The sequence below is a fragment of the Ostrinia nubilalis genome, chromosome 17, assembly GCF_963855985.1.
Source record: "Ostrinia nubilalis chromosome 17, ilOstNubi1.1, whole genome shotgun sequence".
Classification (NCBI taxonomy): Eukaryota; Metazoa; Arthropoda; class Insecta; order Lepidoptera; family Crambidae; genus Ostrinia; species Ostrinia nubilalis.
The window spans coordinates 3,771,978-3,798,966 of record NC_087104.1 but is presented as its reverse complement, the minus strand read 5'-3'; the positions used below and the strand labels follow the sequence as shown (position 1 = coordinate 3,798,966).

Below are 26,989 nucleotides of genomic sequence, written 5' to 3'. Positions count from 1 at the left end.
ATTAGCGGCTGCAATCTCACCTAGCACATAGTCTCGGACCGACCAGGTGCGGACAGCTGCTCGCAGTCTCGATGGTGGGCTGACGGTGGCTGTGGGAGGAGCTCACCTAGTACATGTTCTCGGACTGGCAGTCCTTAGGCGGCTGCTCAGAGCGCTGGTGGCGACTACACGACTTCTGGTGGAGTGTTAACTGCAGTCTCACCTAACACCATGGTCTCGGGGCGGCCGGGCGTGGGCGGCTGCGGCGGCTGCTCGGCGGAGCGCTGGCGCGGCAGCTGCGACGAGTCCAGCACGATGGAGGCTGCGGCGGCTCACCTAGCACATGGTCTCTAACCAGCCGGGGTGGGTGGCTGCTGCGAGAGGACAGCTGTAGAGTCGTCAGCAGTGGCAGGAGGAAGGTCACCTAGCACATGGTCTCGGGCCTCTTCTTAGTCAGAGTGGTCGTGGTTACGCTGACGAGGTACATGGTGGGGTGATGTTATCTCCGAGGGTAGCTCTCCTGGCGATGTGCTTCCATTTCTGACGGTTAGAGGCGTCGCGAGTACATTGGACCATGGTGGACTCAGTGGCCTTCGTGATGGCGTCTATCCAGCGGGTTGGCGATCGACCGCGTGCTCTCCTACCTGCCACCTGGCCCTGAACTACCAGTCTCTCCATCGAGTTCTCATTTCTAGAGACGTGACCGAAGAATTTCAGTATTCGTAGTTGCACAGTCTCACAGGTCTCGGGCCAGCTGTCCGTAAACGGTTGCTCAGAACGCTGCTGGCGGCTGTGAAACTCCTGGTGGAGGATTAGCGGCTGCAATCTCACCTAGCACATAGTCTCGGGCCGGCCAGGTGCAGACAGCTGCTCGCAGTCTTGATGGTGGGCTGACGGTGGCTGTGGGAGGAGCTCACCTAGCACATGTTCTCGGACTGGCAGTCCTTAGGCGGCTGCTCAAAGCGCTGGTGGCGACTGCACGACTTCTGGTGGAGTGTTAACTGCAGTCTCACCTAGCACATGGTCTCGGGGCGGCCAGGCGTGGGCGGTTGCGGCGGCTGCTCGGCGGAGCGCTGGCGCGGCAGCTGCGACGAGTCCAGCACGATGGAGGGCCGCGGCGGGAGGTTCTCGCTCACCATGTGCGAGAGGGACAGGTCGCTGGACGCGTTCGTTTCACCTGCAAGGAGTTTGGTTGGTTAAGAGTTTGTTAAGCGCGTTAGACACGACGAAGATCATACGAGTAGGTATACAGGGTGTTTGGCGGAAGGGTAGACAAACTTCGTGGGTGTATAGGTAAAAAAACAATTTACAGAAACACAAAATCAACATTAGACAGCTCATTTGAAGGTGATATTGATCTTAAATTAGACATTCCTAAAGGCGAAGAATTTTGATAGCAAATCATATAAATTATGTATTTAGACAGTACGACATAATAAATGTTGTACGACAAAGTTGAAAATTATTAACTGAAAGAAGAAACTCTTGAATCCAATTCCAACCAGTAAATGTAAGTTGTTTTATAATTCTTTAACTCACCGGAAGGCTGCCTCGGGACCGGCAGAAGCACGTCTCCGCACGAGTCGTCTCCGAGCAAAGGTTGCAGTGGAGACGGCAGCTCGCGGCTGTCGATCGCTGACGACCTCCGCAGCGAGTGTCTGGTGGAATATGTAACGTTGAAGCATTTATATGAAAGGTAGACAAAATCCTATAGATACCCAACACTATTGGATCCTAGTCGATACACAAGTTTACCCAACCCTACCTATCTTGGTATTGGTAAACCTGCTGCAATAACTTCCATGTAGCCAGGATCGATAAGCAAAACTTGTAACTGCGATTGGAGTTCGGAATTTTGGCGCAAAAGTTGCTGACGGTTAGCAACGTTTGGAAATTTGCATTGCACCGCTAAGTTTCGTCCTGAACGGTGGCAAATCCTTGCAAAGTATATCTTTTTGTAACCTAGAGAACTGATTGGAAACTGGTAGGTAACAGATGGGTTTACGGTATGTAAGTTCTATGGAAATGTAAAAATAAATTCATTAATTACTATAACAATTGACTGTTCTGTCTGAAAGGCGAGACTTTCAAATTTTAATACATGCAGCGTTTTCGGAGTCTTACTTTAGTCTTAGAACTTGACTGACCTCTGGTAGGGCAGGCGACGGTCGCTGACGGTTAGCAGCGTGGTGGTCTGCGGCGGCAGGTGCGGCTCCTCGCTGTTGACGCACACGCTGATGATGATGCCCCCGCCCTCCCCCTCCCCCCCCCCCCTCACTAATACATTGCAGTAAGTTGTCAACTTGACTGACCTCTGGTGCGGCAGGCGGCGGTCGCTGACGGTCAGCAGCGTGGTGGTCTGCGGCGGCAGGTGCGGCTCCTCGCTGTTGACGCACACGCTGATGCTGATGCCCCGCCCTCCCCCTACCCTCCCCCACTACATATAAATTGCAGTAAATTCTGAACAAGTTGACTGACCTCTGGTGCGGCAGGCGGCGGTCGCTGACGGTCAGCAGCGTGGTGGTCTGCGGCGGCAGGTGCGGCTCCTCGCTGTTGACGCACACGCTGATGCTGATGCCCCGCCCTCCCCCTACCCTCCCCCACTACATATAAATTGCAGTAAATTCTGAACAAGTTGACTGACCTCTGGTGCGGCAGGCGGCGGTCGCTGACGGTCAGCAGCGTGGTGGTCTGCGGCGGCAGGTGCGGCTCCTCGCTGTTGACGCACACGCTGATGCTGATGCCCCGCCCTCCCCCTACCCTCCCCCACTACATATAAATTGCAGTAAATTCTGAACAAGTTGACTGACCTCTGGTGCGGCAGGCGGCGGTCGCTGACGGTCAGCAGCGTGGTGGTCTGCGGCGGCAGGTGCGGCTCCTCGCTGTTGACGCACACGCTGATGCTGATGCCCCGCCCTCCCCCTACCCTCCCCCACTACATATAAATTGCAGTAAATTCTGAACAAGTTGACTGACCTCTGGTGCGGCAGGCGGCGGTCGCTGACGGTCAGCAGCGTGGTGGTCTGCGGCGGCAGGTGCGGCTCCTCGCTGTTGACGCACACGCTGATGCTGATGCCCCGCCCTCCCCCTACCCTCCCCCACTACATATAAATTGCAGTAAATTCTGAACAAGTTGACTGACCTCTGGTGCGGCAGGCGGCGGTCGCTGACGGTCAGCAGCGTGGTGGTCTGCGGCGGCAGGTGCGGCTCCTCGCTGTTGACGCACACGCTGATGCTGATGCCCCGCCCTCCCCCTACCCTCCCCCACTACATATAAATTGCAGTAAATTCTGAACAAGTTGACTGACCTCTGGTGCGGCAGGCGGCGGTCGCTGACGGTCAGCAGCGTGGTGGTCTGCGGCGGCAGGTGCGGCTCCTCGCTGTTGACGCACACGCTGATGCTGATGCCCCGCCCTCCCCCTACCCTCCCCCACTACATATAAATTGCAGTAAATTCTGAACAAGTTGACTGACCTCTGGTGCGGCAGGCGGCGGTCGCTGACGGTCAGCAGCGTGGTGGTCTGCGGCGGCAGGTGCGGCTCCTCGCTGTTGACGCACACGCTGATGCTGATGCCCCGCCCTCCCCCTACCCTCCCCCACTACATATAAATTGCAGTAAATTCTGAACAAGTTGACTGACCTCTGGTGCGGCAGGCGGCGGTCGCTGACGGTCAGCAGCGTGGTGGTCTGCGGCGGCAGGTGCGGCTCCTCGCTGTTGACGCACACGCTGATGCTGATGCCCCCGCCCTCCCCCTCGGCCTCCCCGCACTCCTCCTCGTATCTGCTCAACACACACGCCATGTCTACGCTACTGACGGCGCAGCTTAGTCTCGGCTCTTAGGGGGACGGCCACAAGAAGCGAGGCGACATATACAGTAGCTATTTTGTACATAAAGTATGTGCGACATTTTATAGACAATATGTATTTAATAAATTGGACGATTTGTGGTGTGTCACAGTAAACTTAGTTATTTTAAAGAAAATTTCTAACATGTAATGTGCTCTACCATCAATCCTAATATCACACAACTTCAAAAGAATCTTTAGCTTGTGTAAGCTCAACGAGAGTTAGTCTAAAAATTTACAACCTAGCAGTTTTTAATTTTCATTTAAACTAGGTACTTTCGTAGCAAACTATTTTAAAATAGGATCAAAGTTCATCTTCATTAATATCGTATAGCGGAAGGGAGTATGGAAGTTAAAGAAGAAAATTGTTTCTGAAGCATAAATCTCAACGTCATATTAAATTTTTCATTATGACTCACAAATAAAATAGGAATTGTAATGCTTTAACAACTTATCTATTTCACTAATCCTATACGTTTTTCAGCAATGGTTATTCCATTTATATAGAACAGTTTAACCATGAAGCGAATAAGTATACATAAATGGGGTTTTTCCCATAGTATCTTTTCCAGCTGAGCTAGGAAGCGCGCAGTGATAAAATTTTATCGTTTAGACGACAAATGTATGGGCTTATCGTGCAAAATCGATAAAATGCCTCGATAAAACATTATCGTGGCGCGCATCCTAAGCCTACTGCAACTGGAGAAAGAATGTGAAGCAAATATCAGACCACAAGTCTAGCAATCACACAGACCCCGCCACCTCGTAAGAGTAAGATCCTCACCGCCTCTGGATGAGGTTTTGCATGATGATGTAGTCGTCTTCCTCGGCGCCTCTAAGATGCTCCTTCTCCATGAAGAGTGCGAACTCAGGGTTCGACATCTCGCTGGCGTGACGTCGACGGACTGAGGGGGACGTGGCGCGAGCGGGGGACAGCAGGCGAGACGTGATGGGAGTCCTGGGAACAATATTTACGTTAGTTATCTATAACCAGTGAAAGTGAAGATACAGTTGGAAGCAATGAATAAGTGTACCTAATTACCTATTTATTTAGTCTTACACTAATACAGAATTCTGACATCACTTAATCAGACCAATTGTTTTCGACGTTTTTCCGAGGCATGGAAGCCGATGCTAGCATCCATAATCGTCTTACAATGCTGTTTTATACCAAAAGTTTATTAAATTGTCTCTTTATGTACCTTACTTACGGAATAATATTTTATCTTTTTTATAATCAGGGATTAAATAAACATAATTATATTACGTGTGTGTGTGTGATCCATAATTATGGAAATCGAGCTATCCACTAGAGTTGACTAGACCACGGAGTCGTTACTAACTCTTCAGTAGACAGCGACGCTTATTATTAAAATCGATTTAGTGAACCCTCATAAAACCAATTTTGTTTATTCACTATTAAGTTGCAATGACAGCTTAATATGGCAATCAAAACTGATATTCCCCCATTTCTCCCAATCTACGCGGGATTTATCCATAATTCGAGCTCATTTGTATGGGATTTAATACCCGTTCTCGATTGCTGAATCACATTGGCCCGTTAAATTGCGAACTTTAAGGCCCGCACCCACAAACGGGACGAGCGACAAAGTAAGAGTGGTGGAGTACCTAATTCAGCTTAATATTTGAATATTAAAATAATTAGGTATATACGCGCGCGTTCACACTCGTAGTTTGACATACCGTCGTCTGTAGGTACATACTAAATACATTTAAAGGTAAAAGGCTTTGGTCTTAAAGGTAGCCTTTCGAAGCAAGTTAGTGACGCTGCGTTGGTGGCACAAGACCAAAGATAAAGACGCTGCGTCTGTGACGCTTAGTTAGAAAGGCTACCTTAAGACATAAATCGGTCGTAGTTTCAAAATAGACAGTCCTCCCTCTTTCTGTCAATGTGCACGTAGGTATTTTGTGACTGTAAAAGTACGAGCATTTACAAAACCTACTACATCTGGTAAAAGATAATACTTACTTATTCTGTGATAATACTTACTTATTGGAAAATCCAGAGACACCTCTCTTCGGATTATGATGTCTATAGGATAGGATATCTGCTTAGTTAATATAATTCACTATGCAGGGAAGAGGTAAAAACGTGTTTTTATTTTATACCACTGACTTTATTACTTAGGAACTAATATGGTTAGGTATTACCTTACTGATATTCATTGATTACTTTTATTGTAGGTACCTAATAATTTCAGCTTGCCCAGCGGGTAGCTGGTCTAGTAGATTGAATCAGCCAATATGAGTTAACGTGGAAGACCCGTACCTACACATGTAAATACAGTAGGTCCACTCCATGTATGCCGGCTGGTATTTAATTTTGTGGGTTAGAATCCGTTCGAGTCTTTTGTATATTTTGACTTTTGTATATGGTCTATAGAATGAGTAAGAACATTTAGGTATACCAGATATCATCATTGTAGTACATATACCTAGCTATAAGAAAAACGGGTGAATAAATATCAAAAATTCCCTGCATACTTACAGCGTTGCAGCTTTACAAAGTAGTGGCAAGATATACTACCTTAAAACCAGATACAAGAAAGTGCGTATTTTAATTTGTAACAATACTGTTTAAAAACATGTAGCTTGAAAATAGGACGTACCTCCTGCACACTCCCATTTTATGTTCGACCTGTAGGTACAGTCGACAGCACATCCGCTACACATTTTTGTAGCAAAATAGCATCTATTCCTGCTACATAAGATATCACAGTGCCGTTGTCTGTACCCAGGGAATGATTACGGAGGTAATTGTCTCCGGGCCATTGTGAACATCTATAATGTATGTTTATTGTACATCTGTTGACAGTAATTGGGTATTGAAGTGGCATTATATTGGAGTATTGGGTTTTTTCAGGAAAAGTCATTAACTAGGGGTGCATCGTTACACGCATGTATCGATAATAATCATAGAGAATCGACTAATCTATATATATAAAAGAAAGTCGTGTTAGTTACTCCACTTATAACTCAAGAACGGCTGAACCGATTTAGCTGAAAATTGTCAGGGAGGTAGTTTAGAGCCAGGAGAAGGACATAACTAGTTAGGCTAGGATACTTTTTATCCCGTTCGAAATTAAAAAAAAAAAGTCTGCTTATTTATTGCCATTAAGGCGGAACAAAGTTCGCCGGGTCAGCTAGTACAATATAAAAGGCAATGTTTTGAAAGTTTGGTTACTTTAAGTATAATCGACGTCCCGCAGTAGGCTGCTTCGATAGCCTAATGATATAAGGAAATGGAGGATTTGGTCTACACTCCCCACGCGCTGGTCAAATGGTCTGATTTTGGCACATTGGGCCCTTATTCTTCTTTACAGCATTGAGTTCTTTGCAGAAGAGTGGGAGTGGTCCTATTATATTCTGCCAGAATCACCCGGATCTTTAAAACGAATCCTGATGTTCGCGTTTGTTCCAAGGTCCCTTTTTACGACGTCCACGGGAAGAATGGTAGTGGCCCTATTCTGCTCTGCAAGAACAGTTTGTCTGGTAGAATACAACATCAGTCTTTGCAAGGATTACACTTTGCACTCATCTAGGCATGTCTGGTAGCGAAAACAGCCCATGCACAGTCTCCACTTCATCCGTGATGCTGGTATAGTCGTGCATTGCTAGCAGCAGCGAGCGCAGTGTATTGCCGACTCATGTGCCGCCATCCGGAATTCCCGCTGCTGTCATCTACCAACCTGACTAAAAGGTACCTATGTGGAACTTACCTAGGTGTGTGTGGCGGCGAGAACAGTCTATACACAGTCTCCAGTTTATCCGTGATGCTGGTATACTCGTGCATGGCTAGCAGCAGCGAGCGCGGTGTGTTGCCGACGAGATCCCTGCCGCTGTCATCTACCAGCTTGGCTGAAAGGTATCTATGTGGAACTTACCTAGGCGTGTGCGGCGGCGAGAACAGTCCATACACGGTCTCCAGCTCGTCTGTGATGCTGGTGTATTCGTGCATAGCTAGCAGCAGCGAGCGCGGCGTGTTGCCGACGCGAGTGCGGCCCGCCGGGATGCCTGCCGCGCCGCCCGTCGCTTCCCAGCCTGATTGCCGCCCTGGAAAACGGGCAGGCGTTGTAGGAACGGTAGGAAATATGCAATTTTTCATTTCTTACATTTCTTTGGCTGTGGCATTCTAATCTAAAGATATTTGGAATCTCGTGACGTCATATGACAGTTTAAAATGACACACTGTTATGTGACGTCAACTGAGCAAGTTTATTTCAACCAAAGTTTAAACGCTTGAGCCTATGTTTCTCATTTCCCGCTCATTTCAATACTTGTTTCACAGATCACCGAAGCTTTAACTGAATTGTATATTCCTGAATTTGAAAAGAAATCAATCATTTCTTGCTCAATTTTCCGACCTTAGACTGAAAATATCCAACCGTGCTTTTCACATTTTAATATCATGTAAAAAATTCAAATCGAGAAATAAGTCTTGAGTAAATATTAATATTTTGCTCCACGCCCGCGTCTAAGATGCTTCTTGCATAATGCATCGTTCGGTCGCAACAAAGTTGGGTAAAGCAAACCCATTCCATAAACACCACGTGTGTTCTAAGTTTACTAGACGATGTCTTTCAAAGTTATGCATTGTTTCTAATTAAAAACAAATATTTTAGTACACGTCTTTATTTCTCAGAACGACAGGAAAATTGTTGGTTTTAATTTCAGCGTAACTTGTTGCTGATAGAGCATGCTGAATCCTTTTCTACTAGAATATAATGTTTTAAATTCCAAATGGAGTCCGGATAGCAAAATACTGTTTTTCTCCGTGCTAATGGAAAAAAAGCAATATTTTAATAAGGTGCCAGCTGATTACACCAGTTGCTAGAATAAAAAGGCGCCAATTTGGTAGCAAATCAAACTATATTTTTTGTTCCATAGTCTGATGTAGGTAGGTACCAATATGCAAAGAAAGCCAGCATCGTTCATTCTCATGAAAAGGCTTTTTAAATATCAAATCATAAAAGAAGCAAGATTTTGCACTCTGATAACTTCTTCTAAGATAAAGTTTTAAAAAGTTTAAGCTAAAAGAAAAAGGTGCTTTGTGACTGAATATTAAAGTAGAAGACTTAGAAGTTGGTTTAGTTATTCAGTTACTGGGACATAAATGTCCCCCAACATAACATGGAAGATCAATTTACGAGGTTGTCACATACTCTCTTGTGAACCTTCTAACTTTGTGTGTAAGTGTACCGTAATCTCATTTAAAGCATAGTGTCGTTATTTTGCATCCAGCTGCTATGCTGGCGACGAGGTACAGAACATTAAGCAATTAATACAGTAGCTTTACTGTGCAAATTCGGTCGACGAGTTCGTCTAACCAACGTCATATGCAGCACTACCAAGTAGTTTTTGCTAAGATGCATGGCCATTAGGATGCTAGTTACATCGTCCAAGACTCAACTGCATAACTCCCACACGTCACTTTACATTCCGAATTTCCATAGCAAAGGGGCGACAAACTACTGTACAACTATGCATACGAATTAAAATTAAAATGAGAGAGTAGTACGTCCCTTCACACATGTAATTCTGAGTTTTCACCTCATTAAAGCTAAAAATTAATGTAGAGCTTGATGAACTCAAATTTAAAAATAACTCTGGGTATATTCGCATTTTTATAGCGATGAAGTTGGGGCGAAAGTTTCTTACTTACAGATAAGCACTATGGACACAATCAACTAGAAAGATTTTTTTTTCTACGATTTGTCAGGTGGGAATTAATCTCCTAATCACAATCATCATCTACCTATATTTATTATTTATTTAAAGGCATAACCTACACAATACACATACTATTATTTAGTAAAATGAGATGATCATGCAAATGTGTTTATCTCATAAATCCTTTACAGTTTTGAGCACCTCATAAAGCAGTGACTCATCAGCCACTCTGATTAATACAAATCCCTCTTTATCCAGACATAAGAGCGTTGTAATTTAGCTAATCCTGCTAGTGCAAGCGAAGTCTAGTGGAAAATTGCTGCAAGGTTCGCATATTTTACGTGGCATTTTTAATTTCAGTCTTATTAAAGAAAAACTCGGATAATATGTATTCGCAGAATGGGCTTAAAATTAAGCCCATTATAGGTATGTATACATTTCAGAGGGAAAAATATTGTATGATCCTACACGGTGACATAATAAATAAAATAAAAATTGGGTTTACAAACTTAGAAAACTAATGTAGAATTAAAAAAATATATATTTGACTCACCTCTCCAAAAGAAAAGCATTTCCTAAGCCTTTGAAGGTGACTTTTCGTCGGGCTAGGTGGGATTTGGGGTTATTTACGAAAATATATTATCTAATCTTCATAAATTTACCCTGGGTATTGAGCCAAATCCTACTTCTTTACAGCATTAAAGCTTCCAACTTATCAGAATCCAAATAAGTCTGTGGTAAAAGGTTCTCTTAAGGTTTTTAAGTAGTTTTTTCTTAACAAAGGTCAGACAAAGGAAAAATCACATCTCATATTACGTTGTTCTCCAAATTGAGTACCTACTACAAATATATTTTAACTAGTCTTTCCTCTTCTTTTCCTCTGATATTAAATTAGTTTTTTGCAACTACCCATTGACAAATATAATAAGAACATACAACAACCCGATCGAGCTAACTGCGCACCTCGCTGGAATGCTACTCTCCCACGCACTCACCCCCCCGTCCGCACCAGAACGTCGATGTGACGTCACGGCTGCCAGGTTCGCAGTAAATTCGAATAGGTTGTACGTTGAAATTCTAAAAGTCAACGAGAGAACACTCACCGGTTGTTGAGTTGTGGACCGACCCAGCGTCGACCGCGGAGTTATCAGGCTCTGAATGGGTCTGGCTGTGCTGCCTCCTCGGAGCCAGGTGTTGGGCAGAGTGGTGGCCACCCATCCCGCAGTCGTTCCCGCCTTCCGACCTCCTGCAGGTGTAGGATTGTGTCAATGACAGAAGCTGGAGAATATGGAGCTACGTCTTCGAGGCACATGAATGATTTTAGGATCGGCTGTCGACGATAAGTCTGAGATGGCTAATGACATTGCATAGCATAGAGCAACTTTTATTATGAAAGCGATTCAATTTTTTAAAACTGTGTGGCAGGAAGCCATAAATTAGAGACAGTTGAATATTGCACTCGCTATCACGTCTTTGCCGGTGATTTTAATTTGAGAAACCAATCACGGGCTTGAATCTGTTCTTGAGTGTATAATTATGCGTTAAACTGGTTTCATAATACGGGCCAGCTCTTCTAGTTTAAGTAAATTAATACTTTGTTTACTTGTATTTTATTTTATTTATAAAGACACATTTTTCATACACACTATTGTCGACTATCGAACCTAAAACATTTCATGTGGCTTAGATAAATTGTATAGTGTTTCGGTTACGTGTTTTAAAGTTTGTATTATAACCGTGACGTTATAAAAAATTTTATCCAGTTGAAAAGATAACAACATTGACATTGTTTTTTTTTGTGTAAGTATAACACTGTGTAATAAAGTTGAAGCTGCATTGTACTTTAAAGTTTGCCGTAGCCGTGTTGTAGATATTTTAGATAAATAAATAAATAATTTATATAAATATACGAGTAATTAGACATACCTGTATGTAATAAAATTATTACGAGATATAAAATAAGTGTGAATATTTACATATTAATCTCATGAAAATTTTAATAAATCAATACTATATTACTTACCATTATACAACAATAGTACAATAAGGTTCTAAGGGAATCGAGGTTTGAAATTAATATTTGAAATAGTTTGAATCGAGTAATACTTGTTCAGGTACGTATTTTCTTTTGTATGACCAAACAATAGGCCCGAATCAATAAGTTTATTAATATTGTATTTCAATTGTAGAGTTAGGAAATGAAGAAAGGCGTTGTGATGCTCAAACTGTGCTGTATAAACTTACCTTTTAAATTATTATGTGAGAATTGCAAAAATCATCACAGGTATTTAAGTATTTAGTAAAAACGCCAGTCCGTATAAGCTAGACATAGAGATGTTAACATTTTACCAGTCGTGATAAAAATTGGCAGAAAAGTGTGTGTAATGTTGTGTCGATTAGAAAATAAGGATCACAAAAATTAATAGATTTGCTCTGTGAGAAGAATCAGTGCGTTGTTATGACGTCATATATTTACAAGTGACGTGTGTGCTACGAGTGTTACACACTAAGCTACTTCTAACTACAGCTATGCAGAAGCGAAGCCAATCGCCATATGAGTCTAATTGACTTACTGTTTCCACAACCGTCTCCTAACAGATGCAAGAAAGTAACAAAAAATAAAATTATAAAAACAATCATGACGGTGAAAATTTTGGTTTTATCTGTTGCCGATCGTGTGAGGAAACAAAATGGATGACTCTGAATCGGGGGGATTTATTAGAATTTTGGATTACAGTTCTATATTTTACAAATAAACAGCGCTCTGTCAGTATCAGGCCTCTACATTTAACAATTTAATTAATGAAACATGTTAATTTAACATTCAAAATCTATAACTGATCTGGCTTTAATAACTAGTATGACTCTATGTAGTTTATTCTCTCTTTATAAATATAATTAAAATACTACTGAAAGTTACATGCCTCTGTTATTTTACCTATCATGTAGACTTAACATCAATAAGAGTTTAACAATTTGACTGCGCCTGAGTTTAAGTCACATTGCATTGTCAGTTCTGACAGAAACGCTGTAACCTACAGAATAGTCTAGCCTGGGACTTCATGAGGATGGGTCAATCGAACATAAAATGGCACAGCACACATGCTTCGATCGTGGCATGATGGTCAGTATGGCACTATGCTTACTCCAGTGAATCCTAGCTTGAGCTTGTGTGTAGTTTATATCCATTTCTGTAATTCTACATTATTTTTACAATCATATCAATATCTTATTCAACAATTAAAAAAAACTTCTTATTAAGTTTTTTTCAGACTAATTTGAAAGTATTTTTATCATCAATTTGAGAAATAAACTTAACAGTCCTAGAGACTGTACTGTACTGTATTTGTAATCATCATCTCTTGACACTAAAATACAGAAATTAAAATACCTGAAATCAAATTAAGAACCTAAAATAATTATGATGAGTAAAGTCAATAAAATCTCAGCCTAACTTTCAATTGTTTCGTATATTTAATGTATAATGAAGTATTACATCACGTACCTTCTAGTATTGGCCGTCCGGCGCGTGCCAGCGGAAGTGGTGCGCGGACGCAGGCTTTGAAGGTCGGCGGGCATTTCGCGCACTTCCGGTAGGAAAGCGTCATCCGTCGTCGAGGGCACTGACGAAAGTAACCTCTTTATATCTAAGAACAAAAGGGAAGTCGAAGCACAGATAAACTAAAATTGCAGTTGAAAATAAATAGAGCACAGAAAAGCTAAGTAATCTTTTAAAATGCAAACAATAAATAAGTAGAGGTCAGCGAATTTTCCAAAGGTTTGAATAAAAATTCTGCGACATAAATTCGTGTAAGAATCAATAGACACTGTATTGTGAAGTATTTTTTCTAAGCTCTGCAGCAAGTAAAAAAACTTTCTCCGATCCGAAATAACACCACCATCTTGTACTATGGGAGCAACGTCCTCGTGTATTGAATTACTTTAGTACGAAAAAGTAATTCGTTTTTATTTTCGGCACCATAATCACACTGATGAGACAGGTTTTTTTTACATACTGTACAAGACATAGGAAATATAATAGACCAGGTGTATATTCACATGGGTTGTTACCTTTCTTCTCATCGCTCGGCTCTGTCCTGTTGCTATCGGACGACCTCTGTCTAGCCGGAGTGACAGGGGGAGGAGGGCGCACAATCGGTATGACTGTGACGTCAGGCCCTGCCACGCTGCCGCCTGATGACGTGGAAATGGAGTCCGCTTCTGGCTCCTTCTCCACTGCCACTTCTGGAGCTGAGTGAGGCAGCTCGTCCTAACCAAAGATTAAATACTTAGCTGATAAAAAAATTATGTGGAGAGTTGATGCTCGTATGTTTTGAAATACGCTCGGTGTTAAAATCATGCTCGAAATTATGTGAGAATGTGTTAAAACATTTAAAAAACAGCAGGCAAAGTAATGCAACTATAAAATTGATTAATTAATACACAAAAACAAAAGAAAATATTGAAAAAATGTAAACACAAGTTAAGAATGGTGTCAAACAAGAATAAAACAAGTGAAAATGTTCTACTTACGAGTACAGTGAAGTAGACCTTTCCACATAAAATTGCAAATATGAAAAGACTTGGTTCAAATATTGGTCTGCAAGCTGACATGTCTTGTTAATTCATAAAAACTGTTAAAATAGGGTTATTATGGTCTCAGTGATTAAAAAAAACCGTGTAACAAAGAAATTGAAATATTTGAAGCAATAAAAATAAAACAATCAAAACACTTGTAATAACAAAATAAATCAGTAGGTACTTTTTCCTTCTGCTGCTTGCAAAATCATCACAAATAAGGAGTTAATGCTACCGCAGATAAAGTGGAAAGGTCTGCCTTTTGATTTTACGAACAAATCAACAACATTTAGTTAAGTTTAGTAGTTAAGTGCTGCCTCGGACGACACAGAGCGCTTAAATATTTAGTCTTTACTTTAGCTAATTGGCGTTAAACAACTTTTGTCTTGTCAACCGCAACAGCGTTGTTTAGATAAGTTATTGTCTTATTTATATTGTAAAATGGCTACTTTTTAAACTACGCGTTTCACTGCCCATTTGGTAAGAATGAAAAATAGCAAAAGCAATAATGAAAGAGGCTTGTTATAATCTTCTACATGCTAAGATGCTTTACTAGAGACGTTAGGCTGAGTTGGACCACCTTAATTTAATCGTAACTATAACCGGTATTTTTGTACGGAGTTTTATGGATTTTTGACGTTTGATAAAGATAAGTTTCCAGCCAGCCAGCCATGGTTGTCTGAAACATGAAAACAGCCAGTGTTTTTGGCTAAGAAATTCTGTATTTCTATGCAATTTTTGCTTTATCTCAAATAGTTCAATTTTATCCAAAAACTGGATCAAATATAACTTTTGAATCGACAGACAGGTGAAGCTAACTAAAGCATGTAATGAAACTGTTATTGTAGTTGTAACCTACATTCAGGTGGAAACTTTTATAATTCATTGTTATGCGGGGCAATGCTCCATATTTCCATGCATTAACAAAAGATAAAACGCGGTTTCAAATCTACGTAAATTATGTAGGTTGCTATTACCATTATAACTAAGTTAGTCATTGCATTAGTGTTGTACAAGTAGATATCGATCATATCAATATCGATTAACTGGTCAAATCAGAAGGAGAAATGGTATTTTTTGTAATAAGTGTTTTCTTGAACACAACAGAATATCTTGTCTACGAGTAGTATAGAATTTGACTTTGAACATCAAAATACATTTTTACTTACTTCATGTTATCTTATGAAAAAAAAAATGTAATACAAGTAAAATTATTACCTGCTCTTACCAGAGTCTGCACTCTGCATTAAATTGCAGAATAAAAGCAATCATTTGCTTTCATGTTTGCGTTTAGCAAACGAAACCAAACAGTTTAATGTAAACTGAAATTTAGTAAGTAAATAAAATATGATGTTTGCGTACAATAACAGAACAACGAAAGTGTTATTGAAATTCATCCCTTGTGTGAAATGTTTTCATAGCATGAATTTCAGCAAACAAACAGCATTTTGGTTATTTGATGTTTAGTTAGCAACAGAGAAGTACTGGAGGTACTTTACAAAACACCTGGTTATTCCAAAAATAATTAATATTGACTTTCAGTATTTAGGTACTTTAATTTGCTGGATTGATCCGAATTGCGCTAAAATGTTCTACAATTACACAGTCATATGTTTATATTTTTTTACTTCATAGATTGGATATGCTTAATCTAGATTATAAAAGCATGTAAATAATAGAAAGCAGCTAATTAAGCACTTTCAGATCCATGTTGTAAAACGACACTGAGAATTCGATTCAAACTCGTCCATAGACTTAATTGTAATAAAGTTAAATTTTAAAAACAACCAATTTCAATCTATGGTAGACATTGAGTTAAGTTTCGAGCTTCGTTTCATAAACAGGCCTCAGCATAGTCCAAAGCATCTAATAAGTCCTATTCACAGGCATCTATAGTCCCGTACAACGGGTTTCAGTTCAAAGCATCAGATTCTAATAAAAGTTCTAATAACAGGTATCTATAGTTTCCTACACGGGTCTCAGTACAGCCACAAGCATCTAAGAAAAGACCTAATAGGTATAGAGTCCGGGCAGTGAAACGCAGAGGTAATGAGTGCTTACGTCGGAGGGCTGCGAGGCTTGCTCGTCCTCCTCTTGCACGGGGCGCACGGCGAAACGCGCGGCGCCGGTGTCGCTGTCTGACAGCACCTGCCGCGACCACTCACGTCACACACAGCGGGGTGGTTTGGCGTTGGTGGGGCGAGGTATCGAAAAAGTGGCAAGAGGTATCAAAAGTGGCGAGAGGTATTGCAAAAGTGACGAGAGATATCGCAACTGTGATACCTCTTGTATTGCAAAAATGACAAGAGGTATCACAAAAGTGGCGAGAGGTATCGCAAAAGTGGCGAGAGGTATCGCAAAAGTGGCGAGAGGTATCGCAAAGGTGACAATAAGTATCAAAAAGTTAATAAGTATCAAAAAGTTACGAGAGGTATCGAAAAAGTGACAAGAGGTATCCAAAACGTAACGAGAGGTCTCCAGAAAGTGTGCTATTTGTAACTTGTAAGTAAACTGTAATAGCATGGTTTTTCATGAAAATAAGTTTAAATATTTGTTAAATTCTACACACTGAAAGAATTGAACATTTAATGTCTATATTTTATCGACAAACGAATAGTTATAACATTATTAGTACCACCAACTACATTCTTCATAAAATTGGGGCTGAGTAAAAGTTGCGAGTTACAACACTAACACAAAATCTACAAAATTCGATTTCCCGCCTCCAACAATGCCAAATCACCAATTTACACATAAGCACGAACAAAAGGCCAGATCTAAATAATTCAATCATTAAAACTAGGTAGGTAATTAAAATACAAAGTTTCTATCATAAAAAAACTAAGAACTTTGTTACTAGATAATTGTACAATAAATTAAAGTAGCAAGAACTAATAAAAACTTTTAAGCCTCCAAAGACTTTCTCAAAAGTTGAATGAACTAAAATAAAAGTTCTGGCGTTTTGTTCCAACACAAAACATGGAATGAGAATGTAAATCGATACTCGGCGACAACAAAATACATTGACATCGATAAACATGCTGAAATGGTAACACAAAACGTTGCATTAGTAGACTCGGATGCATTCTTGAAAATATCGATGTATGGAAACTTAAACTAGGACACTTAACATCAATATTAAGTTCAAAAATAAAATATAAGAGCTAATAAGATAGGTCAAAGATAGGTAATAATCATAATAATTTTATTAGATTAAAAATAAAGAATTCTTTGAAATTAAATTTTTCTTATCTCTTTTTTCTTTTCTTGTTTCGTCTTTCAAAAGATGGTTAAACTACACAATTTAAATTAATTTTCAGTTAATTGTTTCACCTAATTACATGGCAGCAGATAATTTTAGACTTCCTCTGCCGTATATCAGGCAGTTTGGAAACTAATTGAGATTAATATCAAGACGACCCGTGAGGGATTATTGCGAACTTAGCGAGCATCTTGCCAGTCTATGATTGATGAATCGCCGATGATTCAACCGATTTAGAACTTTGCTGATTTACTCTGCAGCTATTAATTTGGAGCGACGATTATAATTTAATGATCGGAATTTGGATGGGATGGAGCTGGGATAAACGACCCTACGCTTTAATCCAGCCCAGCCAAAGGATTCCATGGCATCTACTTAGTTATGTGGTTAGATGACAGTTTCGTTTGAGGCAGATGGTTAAGATATACTCGTATTTGCATGTTAAACCATTAAAAACTGCTTGCAAATATCATTATCATTTATCGGCTTCTAACATATTTTTCATCATTAATTCGCTCGCACAAAAATGTAAATTTCTTTTAGTGATCGTTAACAGTGAATGGCTTATTTTGATTAAGGTAGTAGGTATTTATCAGTTATCTTTCACAACAGTACGAGCTCTGCTTAGTTTGGGGCAAGTTACTTGGATCAAAATCTTAACAAGTCAAGAAAGAATCCACAAGAATCATAACTCTTACCTCAGACCGATCGCTGGCAGTTCTCAGCCGCGACCCCCCAGCCTGGAAAGTAGGGGGCGGCGGGCCTAACGTGTCTGTTGACCCTCGGTTCACCAGCGAAGGGTGGGTCGCCATGAACCGATGGATTACTGCTAGGTGGTTCATGGTCTGTTCCGCTACGTCTTCTAGCTTACGCAATCTGAACTCTACACTCTGAAAAATAAGGTTGAAGTAAGTTTGCGTGAAAGTTTAGACCTTTAAATAGCTTGATGATTTAGTTATCTTACCTGCATAGACTGTATTTGGCAATTAGCTTTTTGATTTAAGTCCTCCATTTTGGTCGTGATATGTTCTACCCTGTCTGTAGTGTTTCTTACTCTCTCTTCTATTGAATTAGATAATTTAACTTCCTGAAAAAACAAACATTCATCAGCATTTATGAAAGTCGGGAATTACTTAAGGCGTCATTAGGTTTCATCGAATTCTTAAACATCAGAAAGGTTGATTTTGAATTTCAGCCTATCACGTTAGTGCCACCAAATAAAGTTCATTAACATGGTGGCCTACGAATGTTATAAAAGTTTATAAGTCCTTTTTTATAAACTTTAATATTGCGGCAAATAAAGGTAAACTTAATACATTAATTTAACGATAGACAAATGGTTAAAAAAACGATCTTCAGCAATGAGCGGACGAAAAAGAACAACTGTATTAAACGTAGTTACTTCGAATAAAAGCTAAGCTTCAAGAACTAAATTCGACTAGCAAAATACTAGTAAAACTTACTTGTTCCCTAAAATACCCCTCAACGCACTCCTCCTCGAAGTCATACAGCCGTTCCATATCCTCCTTCTCCAAGAACAGCTTCAGTCCATTATCATATTGGAAGCGTTTGTGCGACACGTTCCTCGTCACCCACTTGCAGGTGGCGTAGATGTGGCAGAAGATGATGATCGGTGGTGGAAGCACTGGTTTTTGTTCGTACTCCATCACCACAGTGAAGCGTTGGAACATCCACACCTGTGGAGTGGTGGGTGCTGATGATGATACTTGTATTGGTGATACACGACGTTATTGTTATAGAGTTAGGACTGAGTCCATACCATGATGGTAATCGCATAGACACATTGAATGAGGACAATCATACTCATTTAATCTAAAAATCTACGCCCTTATCACACTCGAGGGTATTAGAACCCTGTCCATTACCTACTCATGCAAATGTTCAAAAATAAATGTTCTTTTAAAAATATCCATTGATAGACCATAAGTTCGTATGAATTCGTTACCAAAATATGGTATCTCGTGAGAAATCCTTGAAGAATTCATAACATGGCAGATTTATAGCGCACCTACTGGGCACTCTCAGTAGGTACCCTACGTCCTTAGACCTTAATACGGAAGTGGAAATATATTTATGTAATAGCTGCCTTTACTAAGGGAAATTAATTGCTATAACTTTACTTCAATTTTCAATAATAAAGTTTGCAAACTAAAAAGGTAAACAAACCTAAACAAAAGAGAAAATAATAGAAAGAAAATTTTACTTACAACATCCAACTAGCATAGCTTGCAATTAAAAATAATATTTTACCTTGAGTCACCAAGAAAATAGCGAGTCAAACTTTGTAATTAGACAAAAAGAAAATACAAGATAATTAGAGACACCAAATGAAATGAATTAAAAGTTGACTCACTATTTTACAACGAAACTGACAGTCATGCAATGGTCTTATCAGAATCGGACAAGATCTCTAATTATGAAGGAAAGACACATTTTTTTAAATAAATTATAAAGATCTTTTTGCTGATAGCGTAAGTTTGTACAAAAGTTTGTTCTAAAGGAACAACGGGACTATTCCCACCTCTTGTTGCCATCGCTGCAACTCCTGTGTAGCCAGGATCTACAGCCGAACTGCCAATAGTGAAGGCTGGTTATACAAGAACCACAAGTAACATGACATCATCAAGGTGATTCGACAAATAAATAAAAAATAGTTGACGGGAGAAAATTAAACTGTCACTGGAATCGCAAAGAAAAATCATCAGTGGGTCTAGACAAAGTGCAAATTATAATCGCAAACCAGTCGAAAAGTGGTCGAAAAGCCCCTTTTTTGTATGGAGTTTTGACGGATTCGATTTTCGATTCGATCAAAAAGTGCGTTTTGTCTAGGGGGGCAGAAGAACATAGTTTGATGTTTTAAAAGGAATATCAAGCTATGACACCAGCTAGAACTAGTCCGATTCCGACGATCCAAAAACAAAAAAAGAAAAGAAAAAAGAAAAGAAAAAAGCAAAAACCTGATGCGAGACTTCATTGACTTCGTTAAATATGTTATTGAACACGGCAATTAGCAGGTTTATGAGCAGTATATTGGCGACGAGGAGGTATATTGTCATCGCGATTGGGGTGATCCAGCGGCCGGTGACGCATTTGTGGTCGTTGACCTCCAGCCCGCAGTCGGGGTCGATGTCCGGAGCGAATACTTCTCCGTACAACATGAAGTAGGGCTGGAAGAACACCTAGGGGGAGGAAAAAGTAAAGGTAAAAGGGGGTATAACTAAAAGGACGCTACCCGTATGTTAACCCTTGGCAGTTAAGATCTTTTTTTAAACTTATTCCCTTGGCATAAAGACCAAAACAACGAATTTGAACCTGTTTTAATTGTTAAAGGGTTAAAGCCTTCTTACTCATGTGGCTTTGAGTCAATAATGATAATGAAGCGGAAAGAGCTTGTAATTTGTCTTAACTGTCCTCTTCTCAGTAACTAAAGGTATTAACATACGGGTGCTGAAACTTATTCACAAACCATATAAAATACTGAAAATCACGCAATTTTCTAATATTACGTGTTTATCAGTAGGTTTTAAATAAAAAATAATATTAAAGGGAAAGGAAGAAAGGTGGATGGCTGGGATTTTTAGACTAGATATATTACCTAAAATATAAATAGAACTAAAAAACTAAAAATCTACAATGCTATCTACTATAGCATCTACCTACTATGAAGTGATCAACAAACTAATTAGAAATAGTTTTTTTTTTTGGGTTAAGTCATTCCCATTTTACCCGTTTGTCTCCATTCACCAAATACCGTAATCAAATCTCGCAACAGGGCTACAACAACGAAACAAGCAAACAAAATCGATTGCACGAGTACTATAACATCAGCAAACCTGATGCGACACTCCGTTGACTTCAATGAAAATGTTATTGAACACCGCTATGAGTAGATTAACTAGTAAGATGTTGGCAATGAGCAGGTACACGCTCATGACCACCGGTGGGACCCAGTGGCCCACGCGGCACTCTTCCAGCCCGGGCAGGCCGCATGGAGGGGCCATCTGTTCCGCGAACACCTCTCCGTACAGCATGAAATACGGTTGGAAGAACACCTGCAAATGTTAGTACATGGAGATATGGAGAATGACCTACATTTTGTTAGTTGGGAATTAGTTTTCAAAGTAAATAAGTGTTGTTTGATTTCTAGAACAACATGTGATCGGCGAAAAGAACCTTTAGCGTTGTAAATTCATGACTTATATTTCTTTGCGCCATATCCTCTTTCAAACACAAAGAGAACAATGAAATAGCAAATCTTTTTTTGTTTTTATATACCTAACAATAACGCTTTGCCCTAAATAAAATGTATTTGATGATATGCAATTTGCCCATAGTAATGGACTGATTATTGAGACAACAAAATGAAATATAACATGTTATGGGACACTGTTATTGTATTTGAGACACAAAGGATGATGGGCACAAATGTATGGAAAGTGGTACCCGCTCCAATAGCCATAACCAATATATATTTTAAAAGGCCTTTAGATGTAGGAAAATGTCTGCTATGGGGCCAGTTCTAATTCACGTTTTGAAAGCAGTAATTCCACTAAGTATTATAATGAAAGTATAACACAATCATCCATGTATACGAGTATGTATTATGACTACATTCTATTAATATAACTAAAAGAAGCATTGAAAAGGAAAGGATTATACCTACGATGAACTACCCAAGCTATTAGCCCTTTATTCGCTTTCATCATCATCATCATCATGATCATTTTAGCCATAGGACGTCCAGTTGAACATAGGCCTCCCCCAATGATTTCCACAATGGCCGGTTGGTGGCAGCCTGCATCCAGCGCCTTCCCGCTACCATTATGAGGTCGTCGGTCCATCTTGTGGGTGGACTTATTGGGTCTTGTGGGCTTATTCGCTTTAGCAACCCATAATAAAACCCTTAAGAAGTAATAAAACTTTAACCCCTTTATTAATAACAGTTACACTCTAGTTGAACTCTGGCTTAAATAGTCATTTGGTATGGAAATGTCATTTTAATCCAAGGCTCTTCCTAGGTGTAACTTTTTATTAATAAGGGGGTAGTAGGTACTTCTTTAAATAAAAATATTTATTTCACAATTATCCCCATCAATAATTATAGAGTTAAGGAAGGAAGCTGGAGCAGTAAACCCTTCCTGCCTCGCATAACCTAAGTACCATACGATGGACACGTATGATACTTCTTCTTCTTCTTCCTCGGTCCCTCACTGATAAGGATCGCGACCATAGATAGTGTTCCTCCACAGACTGCGGTCATAAGCTGTGTGGACCACACGATGCAAACTCCCGCCCACCGTCTTCCTCACCGCGTCCGACCATCTCGTCGGTGCCCTGCCCCGAGCGCGTCCCCCTTCATACTGTATGATACTTAGGTTACACAAAAAGTATCTTTATCTTCGAACGCAACCAGATCTGAGGCTGGTGGCCATAGTAAATGTTGTTCGTCTTGGTAAGACCTTTCAAATGACACTACAAACATAACTATTGGAGCCGGGTACCATTCTGCAAAAAAGTATGTATATCTTCGTACACAACCAGATCTGAGGCTGGTGGTCATAGTAAAAGTTGTTCATCTTGGTAAGACCTTTCAAACGATACTAGACACATATCTATTGGAGCCGGGTACCATTTTGCCCATTGTACTTTAAAGGAACCGTCAGCAATTTCTGACTGATGTTACTCCTCGCGCTTAAATTCGATCTATATTTAACACCCCAATAATTTTGAATGTTAATGAGCAAATCGCGGCCCACTCATCGTAATCTTAATGAGAATCGTATTATATTCCAAGTTTATTAATTTCTGTAACTTCAGAAATGCTCAGAAGATACTGTCTTAAATGTTTTCTTGGATTGAATGAAACCTTATTAGTTAAGTTTAAGAGAATTTACGGCGAATTGCGCTATAAATACACTATGCTCTTACCACGAAATAAACCCATCAAGTGAGTAGGTAGGTATACTACTTTGGTTGAAATATTTAAGTAAATATAATAAGTATGAGGACACCTTTCGCTGAACGAATGTTATTTTACCGAATTCTCTGAATTTAGTCTGTGTTATGAAATTATACTCATTTGTGTATTATGAATCTTATCTCCAGAATAGATTGAGTCGGTCTAAATATTGTATTCAACGAATCTAGGCATGACATTATATCGAGTGTTGAGTTCGTTTCTTAATGCAGGCTTTAAATTAACAGATCCTAGAAGTGCCAATTTGTCATAAAAGACTTAGGTCGTAGTGTTTGAAGAAGAAATCGACATTTAGCTAATTTCAATCATCATCAACTTTATTAGTGTGTCCTCATCATGAAGTTGAAAACCAATCAAAATATTCAACATTTCCTATTCAGACAGATAAGCCATGATGCAGTAATCATTTTTGTCAGTACTTGTACTAAGAATAAACAGATTTATCACAAATTTTCTCACCTCTCTTATCAAATACCAACTGGCTTCTTTGTCGGGGTAGAGGATGGCCTGTCTCGCCACCCCGAAAGACATCAGCACCACCAGCAATAGCACCACGAAGTATATCATGTTCTTCACCATCTTACCCATCATTGTGACTAGAGGACCTGGGGCGGAGAAAAAGGTAGCATTTGAAAAAGTTCTTTGCGCACAAGATATTCTACTTAATACTGGTAGGGGGGAGAATTTCTGATATTTTTTAAAATAATATTTCATGTTTCTAAAAATCTCATTAAAAGCAACCTAGCAGCAGTAGCAGTATGGGAGCGGCACGGGAAGGTGTTTTTGTAATGTCAAACGTCAGCGCGACTTCAGATTTGTATGCTCTGTCACGTCAAAATGTGTCAATGTCACCCCTCTCTATCCCATACCTCAGGTACTGACTGAGTTAAGTGACCTATAAGAATTAATGAATTTTATGATTTGGCACTGTATTTAAAATAGACAGCAAGTTAACACGGAAGATTCCAGAATATGTAAAGCAAAATTCAAGATTGCAAAAATTTAATTAGAATCTTCGAAGCACTAAAAAAAAGTGAAAAAGAAAGCATGACAAGTTTTCAAAAAGTAAATAAGATTTTCATAGAAGGTGTAGGTAAGTAAGACAGGGTAGAAAGTGTGTACAAAGAACTGACCTAAGTACTTATTAACGCCCAGTATGTTGAGTATCCTGAGGTACCAGTAGATGATGTCGACGCAGTAGATGACGCGGCCGACGTCCATGCTGCTGGCTCGCAGGCGCAGGCTCAACCCCACCAGGAAGAAGATGATGAAGCCCGCGTCGTACGTGTTCCACATGTTCCAGGCCCATACACTGAACTTATGTCTAGAAACAAAAACAAAGGAGTTACTGAACTTATGTCTAGAAAGAAAACCACAAGAGTTACTGAACTTACGTCTAGAGAGAAAACTAGAAGAATTACTGAACTTATGTCTAGAAAGAAAACCACAAGAGTTACTGAACTTATGTCTAGGAAGAAAACCACAAGAGTTACTGAACTTATGTCTAGAAAGAAAACCACAAGAGTTACTGAACTTATGTCTAGAAAGAAAACCACAAGAGTTACTGAACTTATGTCTAGAAAGAAAACCACAAGAGTTGCTGAACTTATGTCTAGAAAGAAAACCACAAGAGTTGCTGAACTTATGTCTAGAAAGCAAACGACAAGAGTTACTGAACTTATGTCTAGAAAGAAAACCACAAGAGTCTGAACTTATGTGTAGAAAGAAAACCACAAGAGTTACTGAACGTATGTCTAGAAAGAAAACCACAAGAGTTACTGAACTTATGTCTAGGAAGAAAACCACAAGAGTTACTGAACTTATGTCTAGGAAGAAAACCACAAGAGTTACTGAACTTACGTCTAGAAAACACAGAGGTTTAACATCATCTACACTTAAAACGGGACTATTCCCTCCTCTCATTCCCACCGTTGAAGCTTCTGGTAGCAAAGATCTACAGCTTGATCGCCAATTAAAAATGAGGGCCAAGTTTGTTCCGTAGGAAAATTTAACAGTCATTAGACCCGCAACGAAATTAATCAGAAGAACATAGGAGGAGTTCGAAAATTATGATCCATATTTTTGTGGGTGCTTATGTATACGAAAGGTTCAACTTCGATTTGAGAGAAAAAATGATTACCTCAAGGTGGCATTGCAACGAGTAGTGGATATTATATTTTATGTCTTTCGAACTCCTTCTATATTCTTCTGATTAAAATTTCTTTGTGGATTTCAAGACAGTAGCTAACCTCGGGATGGCTCTACCTTCAATGGAAGCAAAACTGTAGATCCTGGCTATACAGTTAAGTGGTTGGAATGATAGGTGCATAGTTTTGTTTTTCTTTGTTTACTCACCTAATAGCAACAGGTTCGGACGTAATGATTTCCCTTATCTTCTCACATAAGAAAGTTAATATATAACAAATAGAATATATCTCCGGCCAAGACGGCGTTGGGTCCATCTTGACTAATACTGTATACGTAAACATCAATAGGAACAATATATAGGCAATCTGAAATGAAAAAACATACATTATTATAAGTATGATGTTAGTAATATTACCATTGAACATAAAAGTAATATTACTAATCATGATAATAAATGAAATATTGAAACATGTTAACGGGGTGTAGGGGATAGCTTTGGCACAAACTTAATTCACTGTTAATTCAAATCAATTTCAGTTCCAAGAAATACAGAATACCTACTTAATAGTTTCAATTGAAAGTGCATGGTATGTTGTATTGAATGATTTTTGTATTAAAGGATCAGCGCTTATTAATCTAACATTAAAAATAATGAAAAACTTTTTTATGCTTTGTCAAGTAGGTAACGAATAGATACTCGTATCCTACATATTTATTCCCTCGTTCATTTCACTCAATCATGAATGCATCAATATTTTAATAAATAATGCGATAGCGTTTTGCGGTCCAAATGAAAATTGGATTTAACAGTTTTTATGCCCCGTCGCATTCGAGGTAAAATCAAATAATCCCCGATGAAACATGTTGATTTATTCATTAAATTCGATATGCAGAATAAATTTTATTCCATCAGAGAAAAACAAAGTTATTTTATATTAAAAATAAAGCAAGACTACGTGGAAAAAACAAAAGATCACGATACTAATAATTTCTCAATTCATGTCAAAGAAAAAATAATGGACCTATCCTAATTTGGCATATAAACTGAAACAAAGAACTTAATTAATTTTTCACTTTCCCCTATTTGTAAAGAAAATAACGTTTATTAATAAAATATTAATAAGCGCACCTTATATTACTTTTGTTTGTAACGTAACATTTCAGATTCGAGTATAATTGCTTTTTAAATTACCATAAAGATTATGGATATGGAATAAACAAAAACCCATTACGGTCTATGGAAAAATACAGTAAATACTCGTAAATTACATTCGATTATCGATTTTCACTTAAGGGTGGAAATGGGGCTCGTGTATTGACGATAATATCTTATTTTTATTTAGCAATCTGTGAACATAAATGGTATGATGCGATTCTACCCAGCAAATAAGTAGTCATGAATTTATTGTGCTGATTGAAGAAGTCAGTAAGTACTTTTATGGCTAAGCTAAGGCTAAGAAGAGGGCCTAAATACTCATGAATATTTT

The 26,989-nt window shown here is 39.5% G+C and overlaps 1 protein-coding gene across 1 annotated transcript in view; it reads right to left on the bottom strand.

The window, feature by feature from the left end:
• Positions 1-3,625: 3,625 nt before the first annotated feature.
• LOC135079848 (transient receptor potential cation channel trpm) overlaps positions 3,626-26,989 on the bottom strand; it is a 307,547-nt gene continuing 284,183 nt past the window's right edge. The window contains exons 17-29 of the mRNA XM_063974461.1: positions 25,710-25,867; positions 24,488-24,678; positions 23,814-23,959; positions 20,335-20,556; positions 18,820-19,053; positions 18,321-18,443; positions 18,055-18,246; positions 16,156-16,242; positions 13,588-13,786; positions 13,022-13,163; positions 10,620-10,762; positions 4,610-4,783; positions 3,626-3,760 (exon numbers count right to left, since the gene is read on the bottom strand). Coding sequence (XP_063830531.1) covers positions 3,651-3,760; positions 4,610-4,783; positions 10,620-10,762; positions 13,022-13,163; positions 13,588-13,786; positions 16,156-16,242; positions 18,055-18,246; positions 18,321-18,443; positions 18,820-19,053; positions 20,335-20,556; positions 23,814-23,959; positions 24,488-24,678; positions 25,710-25,867 — 2,121 coding nt within the window. The 3' untranslated portion in view covers positions 3,626-3,650. The remainder of the gene's footprint in view (positions 3,761-4,609; positions 4,784-10,619; positions 10,763-13,021; positions 13,164-13,587; positions 13,787-16,155; positions 16,243-18,054; positions 18,247-18,320; positions 18,444-18,819; positions 19,054-20,334; positions 20,557-23,813; positions 23,960-24,487; positions 24,679-25,709; positions 25,868-26,989) is intronic.